The sequence below is a fragment of the Mirounga angustirostris genome, unplaced genomic scaffold (assembly GCF_029215605.1).
Source record: "Mirounga angustirostris isolate CCGP_5_RB_7025 unplaced genomic scaffold, mMirAng1.0.hap1 SCAF_10, whole genome shotgun sequence".
Taxonomy (NCBI): Eukaryota; Metazoa; Chordata; class Mammalia; order Carnivora; family Phocidae; genus Mirounga; species Mirounga angustirostris.
This window is the reverse complement of record NW_026991718.1, coordinates 83,145,048-83,164,030: the sequence shown is the minus strand read 5'-3', so window position 1 is coordinate 83,164,030 and position 18,983 is coordinate 83,145,048. Positions and strand designations below refer to the sequence as shown.

General features: G+C 38.7%; 1 protein-coding gene across 6 annotated transcripts in view; it reads right to left on the bottom strand.

The window, feature by feature from the left end:
• MRPS9 (mitochondrial ribosomal protein S9) overlaps positions 1-18,983 on the bottom strand; it is a 61,858-nt gene that overhangs the window by 3,222 nt on the left and 39,653 nt on the right. For all 6 annotated transcript variants that reach the window (XM_064572662.1, XM_045885269.3, XM_064572665.1 and 3 more), the window contains 5 exons: positions 16,581-16,660; positions 7,869-7,954; positions 6,968-7,043; positions 4,372-4,537; positions 3,323-3,431 (listed from right to left, as the gene is read on the bottom strand). In XM_064572662.1, the coding sequence (XP_064428732.1) occupies positions 3,323-3,431; positions 4,372-4,537; positions 6,968-7,043; positions 7,869-7,954; positions 16,581-16,660 (517 nt within the window). The remainder of the gene's footprint in view (positions 1-3,322; positions 3,432-4,371; positions 4,538-6,967; positions 7,044-7,868; positions 7,955-16,580; positions 16,661-18,983) is intronic.

Genomic DNA, 18,983 nt, shown 5'->3' with positions numbered 1-18,983 from the left:
CATAAACCCGTATTGCTTTTTTGAATAAAGCAACCAAATCAAAAATAGGAATGTTATAAAAATAATACTGTTCTGGGCGCCTGGGCGGCTCAGTCGGTTGAGCGACTGCCTTCGGCTCAGGTCATGGTCCTGGAGTCCCGGGATCGAGTCCCGCATCGGGCCCCCTGCTCGGCAGGGAGTCTGCTTCTCCCTCTGACCCTCCCCCCTCTCATGTGCTTTCTCTCTCTCAAATAAATAAATAAAATATTTTTTTCAAAAAAAAGATCATTTAGGGCGCCTGGGTGGCTCAGTCGGTTAAGCGACTGCCTTCGGCCCAGGTCATGATCCTGGGGTCCCGGGATCAAGTCCCGCATCGGGCTCCCTGCTCGGCAGGGAGTCTGCTTCTCCCTCTGACTCTCCCCCCTCTCATGCTCTCTCTCTCTCAAATAAATAAATAAAATATTTTTTTCAAAAAAAAGATCATTTAGGGCGCCTGGGTGGCTCAGTCGGTTAAGCGACTGCCTTCGGCCCAGGTCATGATCCTGGGGTCCCAGGATCGAGTCCCGCATCGGGCTCTCTGCTCAGCGGGGGGTCTGCCTCTCCCTCTGACCCTCTTCCCTCTTGTGCTGTCTCTCATTCTCTCTCTCAAATAAATAAATAAAATCTTTAAAAAAAATACTGTTCTAAGTAATAGCCATATTATCATAATAACTAAAGAAAATTTAGAGACTGATAATGTAATTCCACCATTCCACTTTTCCAGCAGGGCAAGATAGGCCAAGACAGAATCTATGGGATTGACACGCAGACATGCGTGGGGGGGGGGGGGGGGGGACTCTGTGTTGCCTGACACAGGTAAGTGGTTAGTGATGTAAGTGACATTACGGAGCAGCTCTGGTCACCCACTTGTTTGGGAGCTTAAACACTTACCTGTGTTAAGTCCTAAAATTCTAAGATTCCCTAACAAATGCTTATATAAAGAAATAGAGACAAATTCAGAAAGAACACATTCTCTAATCTACTCCAGACACACTAGAGGGACTGAACCAGGGGTCAAGGTAAGACAGACCACCAAGAAGGGTCTGGACATTTGGGAAGTGGGTGCACACTAAGGAAGAAAACTTAACTGATACGTAAGTGTGATCCAAAGGGTAACAACTGAAGATGATTATATATAGCTATCGATTTTAACTAATCTGGACTGCAAACAAATACGTGCAAAAACAGTCTTCATCTGCTCTCAGGCATCTCAGACAGAATCCTGAGTTAAAAGAATCAAATTTATTTTGTTCTTTATTATCTAATCAAAGTCACTTTGAAAAAAATATAAAACAATCTCCTTTTCCATCTTCTCTGAACGAACTCCTTATGGCACCAATTCAAAAGCATATAACTTAGCATATGTACAAATGCATGCTCTTATTTATTTTTAATTGCTTAGAATGCTAACCTTATCTCCCCTATTACACGGCTAGTGCTGTGTGAGGAACGTATTTCTTTTGCACAGATGATCAGTTAAGAGTTACTTTAGTGGTTGCCTGACAGAGCAAAGGACTTTCCAAATCAGAAGGGTTATTAATCTTTGTATTCCACAGTACTAGGCACTTAGTATTAAATGTCTGTTGTGTAAGTGAATGGATGAATGAACAAAAACTTTCTGATAGCACTGGGAAGGCAACACAGTCAACGTTCATTCCCAATGATCTATTTGTGCAAACAGCCTCAAGAAAGGACCCTGGAAAGAGAGCTAGCCATCCAGCTGACTTGTAGGCGAGCATCTGAGAGATCAAGTCCAATTCTCCTACAAACTAGCAAAGTGACCTTTAAGTATCTGGGCTAAGGTCACACAGCTAGAAATCAGAACTCGAAGCGAGATCACTTGATTCTCAGTTTAGCTGTCTTCCTGCTGGTTAGTGGTCACCTTGCTGCTGAATCTGTAAGCTCCTGGCTGCTCCTGCACGTGGGAAGGCCAGCCTAGCACAATCCCTACAACCACTTTAAGATGACGAGATGGTCCAGGTGCCCATTTCTGCCAAGATTCACTTAGGCTTCCCAATCAGAGAGGAAGTCTCTTGATGATAGAAATCATATTTAAATAGCTCTGATATCTTCACAACACCCAGAACAAGACGGTGCACACAGACCGTCCTTAGTAAATGCCTGCTGAATTCAAACTGGAGAGTAAGTTCTAAGGATACCTATTGATTTATGAGTTCAAGCCATAACTGAGATTTATGGTTAAAGCATCAGGAGTTATATCTGAAAGTAAACTAACAGGTTATTACTGGTCAAATGCCATTCCTCCAAGCAGTTTCCAGTGCTGACGTTCTGGATCTCTCTCTGGCTTTTCTTAAGGGAAAGAAGAGCTTCCTCTACCCATTTCCCTGTGAGAAGGATGGCAGAATTAGCCTACTCCATTTGAATGGAGTTAGAGTGGGTTACTCCTCGACACAGACACACATACCAATAAAATAAACATACATTTCCCGAAGTCATTATTCGGTCCAGAAACTTGCACGACATTAACAGGGTCCTCTCTTCCTTACATAAGCACTGGGATCAGCAGAGCTTTTGCCTCTTTTCACCTTAAATAGCGCACTACACATTCAGGAAACAGGGCCTAATCATGCAGAACTTGTGTTACTTGTGGATAATGACAGTAACTACTAGAAAAATAATAACCGCCTCCAAAAGAGTAAGCCTTTAGATAGTGACTCACAGAGATCGAAGATGAGCATATTTGGAGAATGTGAATTGTAATACTTATTTATGATTAATGTCTATTTCTCCATGGGATACAAAGTTCAAAAAAATAAAACTGCCATATTTGGCACTGGGAACTAAAGCAAAGCCTGATGAGCTCTTGTTTTAACACATCAATGTCAGGTTTAGATTTGCTTGCTCAGTATGTAATCAGTTTCCTCTGAGTAGCAAAAAAAATCCAGAGCGATAAAGCAGACTTCTTCTAATATTTATGCTAGTAAGGGCCAAGGTTGGTTTCTGTTGTTTTGTGCACATCCGCCCCCCAACTAGGGAAACAGAAGGTGGGAATCTACTTTTCTTTCATTTTGGCATAGTCTGCATTTCAGAAAGGAAGATACATCTAAAATACTCAACTTCCAGTAGGATCTGATAGAGGAGGAAGATTCAATTAACGAGGAATTCTAGAGATGCTTTTTCAAAATCTGGAAAATCACATTTAAAAAACAGTGACAGCTTCCCTCTAGCTAGTTTGATTTAATTACATTGGTAAAGAGAAACAATCATTCAGACATATATAATCAGAAAATCATAAGGCTTTTTAATATAAAGACAAAACGCAAACGCAAAATGAGAAACAAACCTGTCTTGTGTCACTGGGAAGTAAAGCAGATAATCGATTCCATTTACTTTTATTTTTCCACTTCCATGCTCATAAACAACTGCTTCCGCTTTGGCACTCTTTCTTTTACCTTTGTAAATACAGAATTTCTATTAGTAAAAATCTTCGAGGTGAATGGGGTAGGTAAAACGACGTTATATTTTTTCCCCAGAAGGACAATATACTATTACACTATATGTAGTAAAGTTCTATGAGTATTATAAGTCAAACAAAAATAAAACAGGCAAACTACACCATTATCGATGCAATAGAGCTTATTATGGGGTAATTTTGTTCCTCAACTCCATTTTAGGAACACCACAATGATTTAAAATTAGTTTCAATGAGCAATGAAGTAATTCGTATTTATTTATGTTACTTTAGAAAAACAACCACTTTACAGTGTTCTTCTTTGATAATCAGTAAGTATATCTAATCATGTAACTTTTAAAAATATATGAACAGTATAATAAAATATAATTGGTAAAAAAGAAAAGAATCCTCAGGAAAGGTCCCATTTCTTTGAAAGCATTAGTTGAAATGCCAAGGAAGAATGCTCCACTGTGAAGAGTTGCAGGTTTATCATTTAATAGGCCAGGCCTTAAAAGCTGCATCATAATGAAAGTCTGCATGGCTCCAGGGAAGATGTGAGGTTGAGGACCTCAAGTTTTCATGTTTCACAGTTTCAGTAGCCAACAACCAGATTCCCTGAGCATTTTCATTTCAGATGGGAAACCTTATCACAAACATTTTTTGTCTCTGCCAGTTGAAAATGTGAAAAAGATTTAACATAAGTCTAAAAATAAAAAGCATCAACAAGATGGGGAAGGTACGCATCCACATTTTTTCTTGGGACATGAGAAGGTTCAGATTTTTGAAACTTCAACAGAGTCTTAAAAATTAGAAAATTCAATGTTTCGGTAGCAAAAAACAAATGGACCAACTGAATACCAGGGAGTGACAGCAAATAAAAATAATTGTTGTTTCTCAGTTTTCACAAAATTTATTTTCTCTCCACGGAATGTCATTACCTTCGCTGGTGCTGAAGGCCATTCCTTGCTCATCATACTGCACAGGTTCAATCAGCTGTTTTTTTGATTGAATAGTTACACTCCTACGGAATCTCTGCACAAATTCTTCTTCGGCACCACCGTACAGTGTCAATAACCTTTCTAGCAGCCGAATGAACTGTGCATACTACAGACAATAAAATAAAAATTCATTAGAAGATGCAAGTGTAATTGCATTTGCTAAATTTTTTCTATTTTTGTATACCTGATTTTTCCAATGTTGCTTTTCTTGATGAATTTTGACAGGATGACACTCCTGCACCTTCATGCTGCTTTTAAAACAGCTTGCAGATGCAACACTTCCCCTGTGTATCCCTCAGTGCCCAATCTTTTCTTTTGAGAAACAAAAGAGACTTACCAAGCAAAGAAAAACCAGCTTCTCTGTATTTTAATTACATGAAATTGAGATTTAAATTCATTTTCAAAAAATATTTAGATGATCTTCAAGTGTAATTTCTACTCTTTTATTAACTGGATCAAGAGGAGGTTTAAAAATAATTTCCAGTTATGTATAGTAAAATGGGAAGAGTTTGATTTTGAGAAAATGTACCTCTTAAATTATATTTCATAATACATTTGGCAAATATATCTTTAGCTGTTCAAGCTGTGTTACTTTAATGTTTATGATTTCCTTTAAAACCGAACAATCAAGCTATTTAAAAATTCAAGAGATACTTGACTTAAAGGGCAACCTCTTGAAATAAATTATCCCTGCTACTCTGTGCGTTTTTTTTAATAGTTCTCGAACATGTGATTAGAAAGTAAACAACTTGGTATTAACCCCTTAAAATTAGACGCCAGAGTAATCATTCTAAAGTGTTTATGCAGAAGGAGACAACTAATACTCGAGATCCTTAATGTGGAGTGTGAGACCCAATTTTTGATAACCGTATTTGTGTTTTTGTCAACCCTAAAAATCATACTCCTCTGACTTTATCGTGAACATCTGCCATTAATGATTTGAAATGTGGAGAAATCTCAACAGTAAGTTTTAAGAGACTGCTTCAATTATTGCTTCCTGTGCTGTCACAATAAAAGAGAGGGGAATTTTCTGGGTAAGGGTGACAGACCTTGCCACCTGCGGTACCTGGACTGACACAGCTCTGTTCTTCCCCTCCATTTCTGGGCCTGTGCCCTCTGCTCTCAGCTGTTCTCTCAATTCCATCACATGCTGACTATGCACGTACAGAGGGGTAGCTACGAGTCTGGCATGGCCTTTCTGATGAGCTAGGGGTAAGGTTTAAGAAGTCCCTGCCTCCTCCATCTTGATACCAGCCAGCAACTTCAGGATCTCTTCTGCTATCCAGTACCCCAAAAGTACAGCAGACTATCACCCACACATCTACTGTCTATGTATAGGAGATACATACATCATTATGTGTATGTATGGAAAATGCATATATTTGGTCTTCCCAGTTGCACACCTCTAAAAAGAAGTCCTTAGGATGTTTTCAAAATGGAAAAACAAAAAAAAACCCAAAAAACAAACTTGTATTATAAAAAAAATCAAAGCAGCCAGAAAACATAGGAAACAATGAAATGATACATTCAATGAAGAAGCAAAGAGAGATTTTTTTCAGTTAGATCCAAATGCAGCAATAGCGACTTGGCAGTTAGGATATTAGAAATTAACTCCAGATCTACCACTCACCAAATGCCTGACACCTTGTTAAGCAAGTTGCAACGTTTCCAAATCATTAATTTCTCCAATATGTTAAATGAAAAAAAGCGCAATTTAAGTACATGACTTAAAATCAACACGGGTGGCAAGGTACTAACAATGTTAGCCAGTGCCATGGAAGAAAAAATCCTTCTTGGAACAATTTGTGAAACTTACACTCAAATCTTCTAGAAATAATCTAAATTTAGAATATCAGCATATTTAAAACATCAAATTTCCTCAGATAATATTGGCGTATATTAGAGCCTTTAGCAAAAGAGCGCTCCAATGAAAACCTAAAGCAGGGGGCACAGACTTTACAGGGTGTAAGACTCACCTGGGGAGCTGGTTAAAAAGAAGAATTCCTGGAATTTCTGAGCGAGGTCTGAATTCTTAGGAAACTGCATTTTCTAACCAGTTTTCTGGCTGCATTTTAAGTGATTCTGACATAGGTGGTTTCTCAGATTCCAAGATGAAAAATACCACCCTTCTAGATACTGCACACAAGTAGGCCAGGGAGCAGCAAATTGCACGAGGGCGACCATGCGCTCCTTTCTTTTTCTACTTCACCTGTGATAACTCCTTACATTAGCTTGTAAAATTAGCTATCGGCTTTACTGAAGGAGATGAAAACTGACCTCTGCTGCGCTTCCCTAGAACCGCCGGCGGAGGACACCAAGGGCACTTGTGGATAGGAGGGTCTGGCCAGGAGGCATGTCACCTTCCTGACCGCAATAAGGCCCTCTGGCAGAAACCAACTATACATATGTTTTAGAAAGGAAAACTGTCTTAGGAACACCTGCCTCTGAGGAACATTACCGTGACAATCCTAAATACAGCAATTGTCTGCATTCTTACGGCACAAGTCCCCTTAAATTTAAAAGATTAATCACTCACATCTTGATCTGACAGTTTTTCCACTAACATTTCTTCTAGTTCCTCCTTAATCAGCCATCTGCTGCCAATCAGGTCTCTGTTAAAATATCACATATATTCTCTTTTAAATTAACCATGCAATTAGAGTTCTATCACAAAAGATCCCACATGCAGTAGCGATTCTTGATTGGGAAAAAAATTTTTGTATTCTAGAGCATTAAAATTTCACCTAAGTAAACTATTTTTGAGAAGTGTTATTTCATTCCCTCATTCTACTTTAGGAAAGACATCCAGTCTAGCAAATGTTTTGTTGGAGGACTTAAACACGCTCTTGTGGAACTCATGTGATACACCAAGCTACCAGGTTTCCTAAAAATTAACACTGTGCTTATTTTTCATTATTTACTTCAAAGGAGAAGCAATGGACACAACGTTGGCCTGCCAGAGGACTAAAGTAGTAATCAAGTCCAAATGAAGAGCTAGCGGTGGTATGCACGACTTCAGCAAGGGATTCTCAAAGACTCATGTCTTCTGCATAAGAAGTAGTGAAGCACCGGGCTGACAGATCTAACCTATCACTGTTTGCCCAATGGAAGTCCAAATCTTAACATTTACATGCCTGAATTGTTTTTGGTATTTCAGTAAATATACAGCTATATAAACAAAAATTCTGAGGATCTCCTCTTCAAAAGTAAGTGCCATTTAATACATAAATCTGGAATGAAGATAAAAATAACAGCTGTAATATCTACTCCCTCCCAAACAAAAAACCAGCCTGTTATTTTGACCCCTAACTTTAATGATCGATGCTGAAATCGGGAACACACTTCTAGGCTTTAAGTATGCCTAAACACCACCAATGACAAGTGGCATGTTTTTCATTCAAATTTTGCATGTATTTTAATGCGAGAGAAGAACTTACTTGGTTTTAGTTTTTTCTGAAAATAAACCTTTGGCTTGCAACTGGTTCTGATGCTTTTCTGCTTCTAGTAGCTTTCCATATGCTTCCTGTGGCAAATAAAAAATATATACGCTAAAATAAGAGCTATGGTACATTATGACTTCTACTCATATTTTCCCTGTGAGCATCCCTCATTTCAGAAGGGACCTCCTCACAGAATCTAGCTGCACAGCAAATAACACTGAAAACACTTTTTAATTATACTATTTCTCACTCAAACTAAAGGATGGTAGTATAATTTCAATGAGAATTTAGTATCATACATAATAGCATACGTTAACTGATTTTTAAATAACTCTGTAAGAAATTTACTCTATAAAAAAATTCTAGTGAGGTTGGAAAACACCAAAGAAAGCTACAAACTATTTTCCTTTAAGTTCCACAAACAAACAAAAATAAAGAAATCATAATTTATATAGCAATATGCACTTTAAATTTAGGGAATTAACCAGCAAAGTTATGATATTTACAACTGAACTACTTATCTAATATTCAATATTTACATAATATTTAAGTCCTCACCATGTTAGTCTATGTCTTAAAAAGTTTTCTATTATATTTGTTTCATTATTTGATTTGTTTCCATTAATTTACTTTCCAACAAAGTCTGTAAATGTATGTCACTTGTTAAATTGTAATGTAAACCGGGGGGAAAACTGCCATTTTGTTAGAACTTGTAAAAAGCAATAATCTGGCAATGAATAGTATCAATAAAATACATTTTCCAGGAAATGAGTTTACAAAAGTAGAATCATGCAAGTTGTCTCCCAGTTTTTTGACTGAACAAATTTTCATTGAGGACTCACATCCAGTATGTGTGTATTCACTTATAATTTAACATAATCTACCATACTGATACCTAATGAGTAGACATTTTCAAAGGATGAGCCAGAGATGATATAAATGACATTTTTTTCTTGCTGATCATGACACCTTCCAATATCATCAGCTACTTACTGTCAGATAATGAAGACACAACTTGTCACTGTAGACATGTTCATCCGTCTCTCAAACAGTCTTAATAATTTCAAATTTTGGAAGGGCAACTTCTTGTTGGCTCTGATTAAACTGCCAGAGGTTGCTGACAGAGTTTGTTCTAAGAAAAGGGGAAGTGTCCCTTTGCATGGGTCTCTGTCTGTACCAGCGTGCGTACATTAACAGTGTACATGAGGATCTCAAACAAAGTGAAACCATCACCAGCTCGGTAACTGTAAAGTTAAGTTTCCAGGGCAGCAGCGGCAGCGTAAGCGTAGAACTGGTTAGAACTGTGATTTCTCAGGCCCTAACCCAGACTTTCAGATGAGCAACCTCTGGGGTGGGGCCCACTGATCTGTTTTAATGATGACCCTAAGTTACATACACTGACGTTTGGATCTAAACACGAGAAGTATCAAGAATCTAGTTCAACATAATACAGCACAGGGACAAATTCAGTTAATTCTATTCTAGTGTCCATATTCAGTATAACAATCTCTACAACTATACCCAAAGCACAAATCCACCACCTGCAGCAGCAGTACCACAACCGTCTACCCCCAAAGAAAGCAAAAATGAATGTGAGCCATCCACGTGTAGTATGTATGCCCGCTCTTCAACTTAAAATTCTACAATTTATCTCCCAAGAATTGGTAAGCCTCATTTGACTGGTTCTGTAGTTTATCTCCCAAGAATGGTAAAGTCTCATTTGACTTTTAACTCATTTTAAAAGGCTAAGATACTGGACTGTGACCCCACCTGGATACCATATCAGAACAATTTCTGTGCACCTGTTTCTAGAAAGCAATTCTCAAATGCTCTGAATAGGTAAAATAAAGGAAGAAACAAGAACCCAGAAGACGAATCCCACCCCACTCGTACAAAGTAGACAGACACAGCGCACACGGCCTCTCTCTGTGCACCAGGCCCCCCGCTGTCAGCAGGCTGGCCCCAGCCACACTGCTACACCTCGGGGCTCTGGTGAAGGAATGGCATCAGTCTCTCTGGTCTGCTCCAGAGTCTGGACGTTCTGAGGGTACGGAAGTCAGAGATGTTGTATCTCTCAAATCCAGCTAAAAAAAATGCGAATCCAAGAGAACACCAACAACAGTAATAAGATGCCTTCTCCTGTTTGTAAGGCTGTTAGTTTCTGCAATAACTATGGCAACTAGAAATAATAATAATAATAGCTACTATTATTATTATTGACCTGCCTCATAGTCAAATTTCAAGTCAATGTGTGGACTGCTAAAGTCATCATCATTTTCCAGTGACTCTGGACCGACTTTTAAGTCCACACTCTTCTTCACATTTTTTTCACTGTCATTACCTTCCATGGTTATATTTAGCTCCATAATCATTTGGAAGTAGTACAAGTGAAATAATGAGAAAAAAATGTGGACTATGAGAAAACCACCCATGAATGGTACACGTCAAATTTCAAACATGGTAAATTTTATTCATTTACAGCAGACGCTTACACTTTGATGGTTGTGATCCATCGAATTACATAATTCTCATTAAGCCACCCCATACATTTCTTTAAATAGGAAAACATGCATCAAGTATTTGGCGCAATGCCTGACCTGTAGTAAAGGTCAAGAAATGACAGCAGGGGGGAGGTACGGCACTCAAGAGTCTAACAACTGAAACAATTTTACTGGTGTACCATTTCTATTTGTTCTTTCTCTTCTATATAATAAAGCCACTCTAGAGATCCTATCTTGGTTAGTTAGAGACAACAGCTCTCTGGAAAGTAGATTCAGTAGCTTCAGTTCCCTGAAGAGATGTGTACTAACCTGCATCAAAAAATCCCTGAGGGTATAAAATATGCCGGGAACTGTCAACATCACAGATTATCACTGGTAGCTTCTGATATATTGTTGAGTTTCCACTTAATTTTTAAAGGACACTAGAGAATTAGTGTGACCCCACCTACACTAAGTTTATATACTGTACTTAATAGTATAATTTTCAAATACGACAGGAATAACCCAGATGTGAAATGCTGAATCATTAATCACAGCTATGATTAATATTTCATAAAATCAAAGCAAGCCTATCCACCCCTCGTGTCATCAGATTTCCATAATGTATGAGTCAAATTTAGAAGGTGCCTAATTTGAAAATACCAGATGCTCAGGTTGCAGAAAAGGGATGCGTTTAAACTAAACCCTTCCAAGAGCATGAGCAATATGATTTTTTAGTATTCTTCTAAAATCTGTTTTGGCTATATTAATCATGTAGAAATTCCAATTTTAGGAAGGGTAAACAAAATTTCTTGTTGGGGTGGTATCGGAAAAGTCAACTGTATTTTGATACCCAAAACATACACTAATAAACTAATAGTAACTGTCATCTTAGATGCTAGTTAAATAACAGAATAGTAATGGACTTAAAATATGTGTTTGCCAAAAAGAAAAAAGTCACAGAAAATCAGATTTCCTAAGTAGCAATCTCCCCAATTTTTTGGCTACTGGCATATACAATGAAATAAAATGAAATAAACATAATACAGAATTCATTTATCCTAGTTACTGCTATGTATCTAATGTTTTAAGTGACATGCTGCTATCACACACCCTTGCTATCACTTTGTGAATACAATATGCTGCCTTAAAAAAGCATGCAGAGATATGTCAGCGCCACTCCGTAGCTTTTTAAAAATCAGCACTTTGCACAGTTTTAAAGGAGTTATTTCATAATACCTCATTGTGAGAAGAGTCGCTGTTTTAACTCCGTTTTTAAAGATAAGGACACTAAATCAAAAGTTTTAAATATTCACCACAAGGTTCCAAAGACGATGCAAACTACGTAAGAATTCTGTGGCACTAAGTCCCCAGGACTTCTGCTCATTGGACTCTGGGATCTTCACATAGTGAAGTCACTTCAAGGGCTGTTGTTCTCAGGCTTTATGAACACAGAAGGTTAAGTCATTTCAAATAAATCAGAGACTTTCTAAATAAGCCAGCCTTTTTTCAAAAGGCAAATGAATCCCGTTTATGCATAAGTTATCAGGATTAGAATTACTTGGTTTTCTTTCAAATTTTAACTTTTTTTTCCACTTCAGCAGAATAGTTTAATATATAATGATCTACTTATTCCTTAATTTCAAACTTTTTTGGGTACGATTTCATCTGTGGCCATGTAATTCCTTCAATTCATGGAAATACTCTGTAAATATTCCATTGTTTACTGTAAAACGAGTCCTAAAATATAAATGAGGTTTATAGATTTAAGAGGCTCAATTCCCAGTGCAGTAAAAACTGCATCTAGGGGCACCTGGGTGGCTCAGTTGGTTAAGCGACTGCCTTCAGCTCAGGTCATGGTCCCAGGGACCTGCATCGGGCTCCCTGCTCGGCGGGAAGCCTGCTTCTCTCTTTCCCACTCCCCCTGCTTGTGTTCCCTCTCTATCTCTCTCTCTCTGTCAAATAAATAAATAAAATCTTTAAAAAAAAAAAAAACTGCATCTAAAAAGAGATGCACAACCATATCATAGAAATTGGGGTGAGGGAGACCATGTAAAATGTCAGCAAATGCCTAAGGTGTTTGATAAATGATTTTTTCCTAAGCCCTGGTTTCATGGAAAGTTAAAAGGGGCTCTGGGCAGAAAGGGTTCCGTGATCTGATGTTTGAGCAGTAGTGGGTTACTGTAACAGGCTTCTTCACTGCTGGACTTTATCATGCTATCACGCGGCTCCTGGTGGAGTTTCCCAGGACTCAATGCGCGGCACTGCCAAACTCACTTCGTGGCAGAACCTTTTTCATGAAGAATATTTTATAACCTGTGTTTCTTACCAAGCACTTCGGGAAAGGCTGCAGTAGACATGCCTGGACTTAATGAATCATATTTTACAAAGGGTTCCCATTTCAGAGTCAAATAATCACCTCCCGTAATGAATTTTAAATAATTTTTAATTTGCTTATAGTGAGTGAATGTAAAATTTTTCAAGAACGTGTATATATTAACAAATAAACCTGAGTTAACATTTTCCCCATAATTAAAGGCCCTGCCCAAACTCAACCATGGCTGTCCAGGTTGTAAATGTCTCGCTCATGGGCATAGCCTTCTTCCACCACCAGCGTGGCCGGTCTGGACAGGTACCCCCCCACCCCCCACCAGGCTGGCAGGTCCCAAGGGCACACAGACCACCCTTCTGGCCTGTCTCCTGACTGTGCACACTGGGTTTTCTCCCTCATCTACAGCAAGGCTATTCACAGCTCAGTTGTACCATGGCATAGGATTTTCTTTTCTGGCCCGCACACATATATCCTTTAAAAATTCTTCCCTTTCCTTCATACTTTGGCTCAGTTGTTTCAGAAACTTCTTTTTCTCCGTTTGTTCCTTCTGCTCCTGAAACCCTCAACTGAAACTCTAAATCATGTCTGAAAAGTATACAAGTTCTCCTCGTCACATGGCTATTATGGAAAAGGAAAGCCATCCATTTTGGGTGAGAAAAGACAGATGAGCCAGTGCCATCAAGCGTGGAGCTCCCTTTTCAATACTCAACGATCCTTTGAGAAACTCCTTAAGTCTCTTATTTCTTCTTACTTAAACTACTTTTTATTGTTTAAGACACTACTTGTTCATACTGTCCTATACTTTTTACATTACATATGCACACCACATTCACTACAGTGTAAAATCAGTGGGTTTTTATTGACTTTCCCAGGAACCTGAAGACATATATCGTATCCGTAGGAAAAAGGGAGTTCCAAGGAAGGTGGTAACGACCTTTGGAAGGTAACACATTTACAAAGTCTGAGACCACCACGGATCAGCACATTTCCTCCACTTTACGCTTTCCTATCATGCTTCACTTCTGGGCAGGAACAATAAATCGCTTCTTTCTTCTCGTCCTCATCTTCCCTCAAAAACCTCCCTGCCTCTCCATAAGGAGAGGACTGATGATAGACTGGATGGACTGATGATAGGCCAACTGGAAACAGTGTTCACTAAAACACTGTATGTAAGCCACATTGGGACTCTCTTGTATTAGTTGCTGTGAGGTAATATATAAGTCTATTACACAAACAGTGACCAAATACTAATTTACCAAATACATTATTTACAGAAGATAAAAAGGTTAATTGATGTCAGAAAGGTCTCCTGGGCAGAACTGCACACATGCTCTAGATCTGTGGGGTTTTTTGTTTGTCAAAAAGCTTGGCCCATGACTGCCATGCCTGACACAATTACAGTTGGCTAATGATAAAAACCTAGTTTGGCTTATGGTCTTTTTACCCTGTCACATGGTAAGAAACTGTATCAAAGAAATGGCAAAAACAAAGATACATTTCCAAGTGTTTAGGGCCTGCCACAGTCTTTGGGGGCTGACTCCTTGCTGCAGTGGGATCACTCTCCTACAGAATGAATAGCATCTGACACCCCACCCACCCACCCCCAACCCGCCGCCAAAAGGCAGACCGCCCCCCTCCCCGGCCAAGAGAAGGCAGAACAAAGGAGCAAGCAAACACATGAAGCAGTTTTATCCTTTTTCTTTTTACCCAATGCCTGACTTCCCTACAAAACCACTTCTGTAAGCTGACCAGTGGATATTTAGTCACATACTATTTCAAAGTAAGAGAGCGCCTCTAGGAGGAAGCTCATCTGCATGATCTAGGAAATGAGGCTGGGAGGACTACAGTTGTTAATTAATAACACCGGCCATAGAGGGCGCTGATTGGCATATATTTAGGAAGGCATTTGTCCTTTTCTCCACGCATAAATTTACTTTAAGATTCCATAAAAAGAAGTTTTGCAAATACAAGGTTTTATTAATTATCCGCATTAAAATGCTCAAGTTAATCCAAAAGAGCTGTAATTCATACGTGTAAACTGTTCCGATGAGCAATACAACAAATGCGAAGCCCCACACTGCTTGGGGAGTCAGAACACCCAACAATATAAACTGCCCTAAATTACTGGAGTTTCACTAAAACAGAAAAGCCCAAAGAACTCTGCTCTACGTAACAGAAACTATACTACTCAAAAAGAAAAAACCAAACCTTTATTAATCAGACGTAATTTGACATTTTCAGTCAGAGTACGGTAGCATTTTATCCACTGAGAAACCGACCGGTTTCTTGAGCAGTACCTTTCTAAAACACAGAAACCAACCCAAATCGAAAGTAGGCCCCTTCTACAATGTGTAATTTCTTCACTCTGAAGGAATGCAACAAAACATCTTGCCCTTGGGTTGCTCAGTTTCAGCCCAAACAAATGCAAATGGCATGTCGGCTGACAGCTGTTTGGTAAGGCTCCCCTACACGACCTGCATGCTTTACTTTTTTCCGTGAAACTCGGGATGAAAGGCAGAAGGCAGGAAGAGAATTAATGTAGCATACAGTCTAAAGGCAACGCTACAACCGTGATTAAGTAGAAAAGTTAAAAGGCACAGATTTTCCACAGCTTCGCTGCGTGCAACCCATCCGTGTAACAAGTTGACAGGCCTAGCGCGTCAGCTCCATCATCCCCTCCGACAGCTAAAACGCAGCACTGCATCCCTTTTCAGAGAAAATTTGCGTCTGCACCATGAAGCGTTGTACATTATTTCTTAGCACTGCAGGGGGCTCAAGTCCATATGGAACCTTCACAAATATTACCACAGATCAAACCAGCAGCGTTGGGAGGCAGATTTGACATACCTATTTAAATGAACAGCAGGGGTCCTCGGGCAGCCTCGGGCTGCGGGGGCAGCTCGGCGGAGCGCCAGCCGCAGCTCCATTAGTCAGCAAAGACACACTCTACATTTATCATTCATTTCATTTCTGCCAGGGCAAGAAGCTCATTTGCCCAAGGTCAACAAAAAGCGAAAAGAAGGTTTTCTTTTTTTTCCCCCAGAAATAAATGTACCTGACAAGTGGGGATTTTGTCCTTTGGGTCTGTGGAGCACAAATAAACACCAGAGAGTTCTAAAAGAGCCGAGTGAATGTGTGCCTGGGATTCAAGCAACCTGAAAGCTGACTGAGGATGGGGAAGCCCAGTGAGTGTTTTTGCAACTTTTAAAAATCGTATTGTGAAGAAAATAAAACTTGACATCGTGTTCTTAAGGTAACACGGGTCCTGTTGTCAAAAATCGGGTATTAGCATCTAGCCATTTTATTCATAGCACCCTAGGGAACCCCCAAATTTGCACGCTACCAAACACAGTTCTGAAACAACAACAGAAAGCTGTTCCCAGTACACTCAAACACAGATGCAAGTCACGGTGTAATAAAACCATTTCTTAGGTCTTTTGGAGGCACAAATTCTAGACTCCTAATGCTGCACTTGCCTCTGAAAGGCAAAAACTGTGTATGAATAAACAGAAAGTACAGACGACATTTTGACTCTCTCCGTGGTCAATGCCTTACAGCCCCTGACAGCAGCACATACTCGTCCCCTTTCCAGCTTCGCACCTTACCTTCTGTGCATGCATTATTACTCAGTGGAGCACTTACCTCCTAAAACAATCTCAATTTGCAAGAACCAGCATTTTAAGGCCAAACCATCCTGATACAAATTCTATGATGTTTATTTACCTTTAGCAAAAATGAATTAATAATACATACAGTCTTTCGACATACTGCCTTACCTCTAGAGGTCTTAGTTTCGCACAATAGGAAACATACTAGGTAAATCCTGAAGCCGAACAAAATATCTGGTACAGTCACTTAGCTTACAGTTCATATTAATCACTGATGTAATATACTTACATGCATTAATGAATAATACGACTGTTTGCCAGTGTAAAAGAGAAAATGAAATGGACGGCCATCTTCTCCCCACTGGATTGCTAATAAAAAGCCAGATGAAAACAAATAAACAAAAATAAAAATTAATGCCGAGAGAGACCAAATAGCTATGTTTAACTGAAGTTAGGAGACATGTCTACAATTCTGATTAACTTTTAAAATGACAAAACAGCATTAATATTTAGAATTTTAATATTTAGTTCAGCATGTTTAATGTGCATGCAAACTATTTAGGATATTTAATATTCCACACTCATTAACATAAAACAATGTTTGTATCTGATAATATTCCTGTATATTTCATCATGAGAATTCTAGAACTTGTTTTAAATAAACACACATAAAATAGCAAAAATCATCTCGTTGGAACAAAAAAAATCTAGGTTTAGCTATAAATACAACACACTCCCATATTCTTAAAAAGGGAAACTGATAAAGTAATGACATCATACATTCAGGAAATTAGGAAAAGGCATAATAAAACAACAAAGAAAAAAAACTAAATGGATTTTTCCATGCCACATTATTTGTTCCAACTCTGTGGTGACATACCTCCGAGAGTTTAAATGTCTAAAACAGAAGGGGCCCCCACAAGGTGTTATGTGTAATTCCTTTTGAAATACAGATGGTCATTCACATCTAATAAACACCAAACAAACTGAGGAATGAAGTCACTGTAGTAAATGAACCAAACCTGAGTCCACATCCTTTGCCCTTATTTCTACCGAGTTGTTTCTTGGTTAACCATTTGTGGGAACTTCAATATGTTAAAGGTATACTCCTCTGTCAATTACAGAAGTTGAAAACTCTTTTCTTCCAATCTGTCACTTTTTTTAAAAAGATTATTTTTTAGAGAAAGCATCTTTCTTTTTTTTTTTTAAGGATGAGGTGCTTTATCTTTTTTTTTTTCCCCATGGGGAGGGTGTGTGAGACAAACACAGACAGCCTTAATGTGTTGAAATCCTGTGTCACCCACCTTTTAATTCGGCTTACAGTTGTCTTTCATTGTCAAGAAGTTTAAAATATATGTATGTATACTGTAGAATCTGTCACTTTCCTCTATGGCACGGTTTATCAGCTGTTTCTCACTATCATCCCTACTAAAGAGCCTTGTTAGACATCTTTTTCCTAATTGCCTTACTCCCCATGAAACTTCAATACCACCAATATATTGTGGATCTGCTGATGTACACGGTGGCCCTTTGGAGGGCTGTAAACATTCTAACAGCTCAGACTTTTCTCATCTCCTATGAATCCATTTATGCCCCCCCGGGGACAACATCACTCCTATGGAGAGAGCATGCTTTAAGACTTTAGGCTTTCTAGAAACTATTTTCCTATATTTTCTTCTGGAAAAAAAAATTTTTTCATGTTCAGAAATTTCATTTGTCTGAAATCTATGTTCATCAGGCAGAAATCCAAGTTATTACCTTGTCCAGCAAAGAGAATCTTTATCCCATCAGTTTTTTGATACTATACTCTTCTGTTGAGTAATCTTTTTTTAAAGATTAATTTGAGAGAGAGAGAGTGTGTGAGAGAACACTCGAGCGAGCAGGAGCAGGGGTAGGGGCAAAAGGAGAAGGAGAGAGAATCTCAAGCAGACTCCACGCCGAGCACAGAGCCCAAAGGGGGGCTCGATCTCATGACCCCGAGATCACGAACTGAGCCAAAACCAAGAGTCCGACGCTTAACCACCCAGGCGCTCCACTACGCTCTTGTGTTGAAATACCACCTGTACAATAAATAGAATACTTCTGCTTCTGAGGATAACTGACATTACACATAGGTCACTTTAAGTGAATATATTTAAAACAAAGACCAAAATTTCATAGTAAATTAGGAAGAAAAGTCTTGATAGGGATTTTAGCTTAAAAAAGAAAAACAGATTCTTATATGCCAATGGTTGTGGATGAATTAAATACTTCTCCAACATCATTTTCACACACTTCATGAAATCCTGCATATTTTCCAATATTTATAACTTCACTATGCAATCCATTTGCTCTGTATCGTTAAAGCAGTCAGTTAGAAAGCGCCTAAAAAAGACAAATATCATGGTTGCAGATAAGACTCTACTGTAAAAGTTGGGAGGGGTTTCTGAGTTGGGTCTCATTTCATGTGTGAGAGTGTGAGCATATAGAGGTGTGTGTGTATATACTTGATTTCATAATACTTCATTCAATCTAAGATGTCACAGATTTTAAGATGTCCCATCATGTATCTTATACAAAGAAGGAAGGAAAAAGTGCTGATCATCATGGTTTACATTAATTGTAAAATGAATCCTGTTGTCAAATTGTTAAAACTGAAAACTGTTTTAGAATTCACAAAATGTGGTATAAACAAACATGCTAATGCTGAATA